Source organism: Homarus americanus, unplaced genomic scaffold, assembly GCF_018991925.1.
Source record: "Homarus americanus isolate GMGI-L3 unplaced genomic scaffold, GMGI_Hamer_2.0 scaffold37032, whole genome shotgun sequence".
Taxonomy (NCBI): domain Eukaryota; kingdom Metazoa; phylum Arthropoda; class Malacostraca; order Decapoda; family Nephropidae; genus Homarus; species Homarus americanus.
Genome location: NW_024731852.1, coordinates 3,061,015 through 3,067,272, shown reverse-complemented (window position 1 = coordinate 3,067,272; position 6,258 = coordinate 3,061,015). Strand labels below are relative to the sequence as shown.

Below are 6,258 nucleotides of genomic sequence, written 5' to 3'. Positions count from 1 at the left end.
TAAGTTGTTCCATGCCTTCACACCATGATATTTTATGGAGGTCTGGGACTGAGAGGAGCGTATGGGGGGTGGTTTTAGTAGCTCTGGGTGTCTTAAGTTGATGCCGGCATGCCATATTCTTGACTTAGCACATTTGTTCTAATGCCTTCGTCATGTTTCTTAATGATTTCCTTTTTCACTTGAATTGAAATCGCCTTTCTAGATTTCTTTGGACTGATGCTGGATTCAATACAGTATTTTCACCACTAAAATTTTAAGTTCACTAGCTGTAATTAAAGGTTATTTTATTTAAGTCAACACTGCACTGCACTATATATTATCAATATGTTAAATATATTTCAGAATGAACAATAATTGTACTGTAAAAATGTAAAAATGCTCTGTGTTCAAGAGACCCACAAGCAAGATGTTTCCTCCACTGTACAGAGAGTTAAACAGACGCTTTGGTGGGTGAGTGAGGTGGCTGATGGGCGCACCAAAAACTAGTTCCTTGTACTGCATATATTATCAATTATTTTAAATAAATGACTAATAATTTTAATATAAAACATGCAAAAATATTAAAGAGCACAACCTTCTTGATATTTACTCCAATGGAAACGAATGTAAGCCTAGAACCGATTACTGTATTGGCGGACTAGCCTCTCAGCTGATGCGCAAGCCAAAACATGTTGTCGTAAGGATTTCATTAATCAAAATTTGTTCATTAACCGAATTGAAGATTCTTATGGAAGGTAATTAGTTAACCGAAATTTTGTTAACCGAACCGTTTTTAACAGAGGGACCACTGTATACAGTATAGTAGTACAGTAGTATACATTATTTTGTTTATAGTATGAACAATATTGTAAGTGTACAATACAGTATAGTCTTGATTTACGCTGTCAATTAAACCAGTGGAGGTCTGCGTAAAACGAGAAACGCGTAAACGAAATAACAGAACATATGGGATTAATTGATATAGAGACTGGGCCCAGACTACCCTTTTTCCGATACAATACGTTCGTTGTAGTAAAAATAGTATCTTAACTTTATGATGGTATGGAAACACTCATAATATAGAAGAGAAATATCAATTAGAGAATAACATACTGTACCTGGTAAAAGAAAAATCAAGGTTTAACACTTACGTTAGTAAAAGAGATGGCTGGGCACACGGGGATGGGGGCTGGTTCCGAGGCAGAGGGGAGATTAGTGGCCCTCAGGTGAATCACTTGTATCACTATCCACCACAGATGTCAGGGCCTCCCTGACAAACCCCTCAAAGTCACCATCACTGTCACTATCACTGACTTGGGCTGGCTGTGGTTGTGGTGGGTTGCGGGTGAAGAACTCGGTGATGTTACGCTGACGGCTAGCGTTGATGTGGTCGTGATACCTCTGGATATACGGCTCCATAGTTTGCAACAGATGGTTATTAGAGTCTTCATATCGGTGATTTACTGGGTATTTGGACACTATGAGCTTGAGTCTCTCAGCATACTCGATGGCTTCCTTTACATCACCATGAGTTAACTTCTGTTGTTCTCGTTCTGCCGCACCACCTGCCTCCTCACTGACGTCATCATCTTCCAACATCTCGTCGGCAGTCACCTCAGGTTCCCTGATTACCTCCAGGATATCGTCGTTGGTGGTCTCGGAGAAGCCTGCAGCTGTAACACTTTGTGCAGCCTCTCTTGCAAGGTCCACTACCACTGCAACAGACTGAGCCTCACCAGTTTCAGGTTGCCTCTGCCTCCCACCTGGGATACCTTGCAACACATTCCGCCACGCGTGACGAATCGTTGCCACAGACAGCTGCCCCCATGCCTCCACCAAGAAATCAACGCTTTCTTGACGTTAAACAGCTTCCAAAACTGTTTTACTCTCACTTCATGCTCCGCCAACTCTTCTTCTGGATGCTCGTCCTCGCTCTTGCTATCTGTGCCACTCAGAAGGTTCCACAACTCATCATTGGTGTTGTTGAAGTCGTTTAGGAACTTAAATTTCTTTGCGGAGAAAGCAGCCTTCACGTTGCATATCAACTCCTGGTCCATGGGCTGGATTAACGACGTAGTGTTGGGAGGAAGGAAGACCACTTTTACACTGGGGTGACGATCCAACAATAGCGGCGAGTAAAATGTTAAATGGAACATTATGTTGCTCACAGAATTTCTTAACGTCACGAACGAAACAGTCGTCAAACCAGGAGAGTGACAGACCAGTGAATATCCACGCCTTACGTGCGGTTAGCCAGTGGACATTTAGCTTGCTCATGTCCATGTTTTTGTAGGTGTGTGGCTTGTGGGCTGTGTGGATCACCGACAACTTGAGCTTACAGATGCCGGAGGCATTGGTGGTGAACAGGACAGTGATGTGCTCCTTCTGCAACTTCCAGCCCCGACACTTGCTGGCAGACTTGACAACGAAGGCCTTGGAAGGTAATTTCTTCCAAAACAGCCCAGATTCATCCATGTTGAACACCTGGTTGTCGGTGTACTGTCCTTCCTCCATAATTTCTCTTAAGAATGGAGGAAAATCTATGGCGGCAATACGATCAGCACTTGCTCTTTCACCAACAATGTTAATGTTCGTGATCTTGTTGCATTTTTTAAACCCTTGCAGCCATCCAGTAGAAGCAGTGAAGAGTTTGGGCTTTGCAATTCCCATCTTTCGCGCCGTTGATTGGGAGAGTTCATGGGCGTAGTCCTGCACTGCCCGCGTGTCGACCGCCATGTTCCTTCTTGCCTGACGAATCAAGTAGCTAATGTGTTCTTTTATCTTGGCGGCATCCTTCTTGATTGTACGAATCGTAGATTCGTTAACTCCGTGCTGGCGCGCGAGATGAACTTGTCGGGTTTCCTTTTCTAATTCCTGAACGATTTTGTATTTTACTTTGTAACTTAGGGCGCGTCGTATCTTCTTGGTCCAGGTAATTCAAGGTTTTTCTGGGGTGGTGGGGGTCCAGCGGCAGCCATTGTTCAACAGATTAGCGGGCACAAGAGAGAACAATATACACGGAGACTGAGAACAATGAGACTGGCCCGTCTAGGTCAGTGGCTCCTTCCCTCCGGTGGTTGGGCACATCATATTACATTAGACAAATCACAGCTAGCGGGGGAGGGAGGTAAGGATGCGTGGCCCAATCACAGTCCGATATGTCATATGACGTCAGCGATAACGCAACAGCGACATACTGCGCACCCTCCCCGCTCCGCTTCCCGCGTATGGTCAAGAATGTACCGCGTAACTAATAATTGGCGCATTTGGACCTCTAGCACCGCTTACCGCGTAAATGATGGAATGAACCGCGTAACTTAAAATTGTCATTCTGGCAAGGTGCCGCGTAAATGACCAAACGCGTTCACAAAATCCGCGTAAATCCAGACTATACTGTATAGTGGTGTTTGCATAAATAAATACAGCTCCTGCGAGATGTTCCGTTTAGACTCGTGAAAAATACTACACTGTCTTTGCTGCAACACACAGCTCCATTCACACCCATATCAAATAGATTTTTTTTCTTCAATATATTTATTTAAACGAGCTTTTAGATGAAGTATTCAGGACTATTTAGGTAAAAAATTATGCGTCTAACTTAAATGGAACTAATTTTATTTACTCCAGTATCAGCATCTTTTAATTTTTTTATAAAACAATGGAATTCCCATCATTATATCATCAAAATATTTTGTTTAAGGATATCTTATTTTAAAATGTCTCAGAGAATTCATTAAGGATCATTAGGTTATCAAATTTATCTCCCTATTAGTCTGGTAGGAGACGCCAAAATTTAGGTCGAACCTGGAAAAAATTCCCATAGAATGATTTTGGTGTCACCTTCGGTAGTAGCTACCAAACAGGGAGGTACTACTGCCTGGGAAGAGATTGTAAGCATAATGTACTGCCTCATTTACACACAATTGCAGGGTCTCAATTGTTTCTCTTACTATTAACAACACAACATATATAACCTTTCTCACTCTTGAGCTATTCTATTCTTTCTACTCTTTTATTCTCCTATGATATCAGTTGACAATAATAATAAAGTGGGGCCTTCTCAGATCAGTCCCATTGGTCGGGAAGGTTGTGGACCCCAGGGCCGACCTGATCATCATCATCTTAGTAATTTTTCCTGCCATGCATATACAGTACTTTTTTGGTATTTCAACAATATCCCTATCTGCAAAATCATTTAAGGAATCAAAGGAGCAAATAAAAAAATATGAAAACCCCCAAAAATGAATGTTTTGGCAAGTATAAGTTAAAATTTATAATTGCCTTCACACACATTCACTTCTCACACAAACACACCAATGCTCTTCATTTTCTTATTTTATCATTCTATTTTATATTTTAGTTATTTTTAAGCCTCATTATAGTATTGTATAGTAATGATTTTTCGACAACTTTTATAGTTTCATTACAAGTAACAATAAACGTGGCCACCAGGCTGGCGAGTCGGAAATGTAGTTTATCGCTCACCAGTTACACACGTTCACTTCTCACACATTTCTAAGCCACATCATTTATATAGGGTAGAATAATTGTGAAAGAAATCAGTTTTTCTGAGATGAGCATGCCGGGAGTCAGCTGGTGCAGCCATCTTGGGGAAAGAGCACAGACTGCCCGCCCATAAGGTAATGTGCCATTGTTAGACTGTAGTATTTTTTCATGTGTTAGGTAGTAAATTAGAGTAGTTGTGCACTACAGCTATTTATCATTAGTTAGGTAGCTTTTTTTCTTGTTTGTGAATCGATTTCATGTTTTGGGGCTATTAATATAATTGGGGAATTGAACCTTATTTTTCCCATATATTCTTTTATTCGTGATATGTAAATTCACCTAACGAAAGTTTTTTTTTTTTTTTTAACCTAACCCCTTTGTATCTCGTGAGATACCTGTACTCTATTGCAAAATGTGTGTTTTTTAAACAGTTTCCAATTGGTTTGTTGTTGGATTATTGAAAATATCTTGACACTTCACAGAGTAATTAATCTGTCAAGTATTTGCAGTGATTAAGAATAAAATTTGTTGAAATATATAATGGAATTGTTACAGAAAAGTGGTGGAATATTTCAGTATTTTGTAATATACGATTATGATGTCTGGTTTTAAGAGAAATTTAATGTACTGTATTTAATTTGATATTTTCAGGTTCGAAGTTTAGATTTCGATCATCTGATGGGTGGAGGTGTGCTACACACCAAGATGTGGATTGTTGACAATCAGCACTTATACCTTGGAAGTGCAAACATGGATTGGCGGTCTCTTACTCAAGTGAGTGTTGTGCAGTTGTGTAGTTTAATGTAAGTCATATGAGTGTTGTATACTGTAGATCAAGTGTATTTTGTAACAGGTGCTCCTTTACTTAAGAACGTTCAACTTATAAACTTTCAGAGTTACAAACATCATCACTGAAGGGGGTTACTTGCCAGAACAGGTGTTTGATGTGGATGAGACTGGATTATTCTGAAGAAAATTCCAGAAAGAACAAGTATTACCTAAGAGGAGAAGACTGAGCTAAGTTTTAAGGTTGCATTAAAGGGTATAGCTGTACTAAATATCCATAATCTTTTCATTTTTTATAATATGTTTGGTGTCTACAAGAGAAAGTTGGACTTGCAAACAATTGGACTTACAAACAAGCCTCAGGAACGTAACTTGTTCGTAAGTAGAGGAGCACCTGTACAAGGAAATGTGAAACCTACATAGCAGTGGCGTACCTAGAGTGTGTGCCGCCCGGGGCGGCCCTTGAGTTTGCCCCCCCCCCCGTGCCCCCACAAAAAATACATATTGTGATATCTATATATATATATATATATATATATATATATATATATATATATATATATATATATATATATATATATATATATATATATATATATATATATATTAAATAGTTTGTGTACCATTATAATATTACTGTACTTTCACATACTCAAATATAGTATGCTTTAAATACACACCAAACATACTTAAACTTTATAAGTAACAGTTAAACAAAAAGCAAAAACGACATATAGGATAGGGAAAAAAGTAAAAAAGTGTAAAAAATTAGGACCATCTTTATTTCTGCATGGTTTTGCAGCTACTGGAGACGTTAATCCTTCCCTTTGTATCGGCGGCAAGTTAATCCTCGTCGTGTCTGACCTAACACCTGACCCACACCACATGAGCTCACTGGCGTACTTGTTTGAAGTTGTTTCCTTAATCCTCAACAGGTTACAGGTTGTGTGTGTGGGGGGCGGGGGGCGCATAGCAAGGGTGTAGCTC

The 6,258-nt window shown here is 39.9% G+C and overlaps 1 protein-coding gene across 3 annotated transcripts in view; it reads left to right on the top strand.

The window, feature by feature from the left end:
* The window catches only part of LOC121867939 (5'-3' exonuclease PLD3-like), a gene marked incomplete in the record, with an annotated part of 228,254 nt that overhangs the window by 109,855 nt on the left and 112,141 nt on the right, over positions 1–6,258 (top strand). For all 3 annotated transcript variants that reach the window (XM_042368087.1, XM_042368086.1, XM_042368088.1), the window contains 1 exon segment: positions 5,137–5,259. In XM_042368087.1, coding sequence (XP_042224021.1) covers positions 5,137–5,259 — 123 coding nt within the window.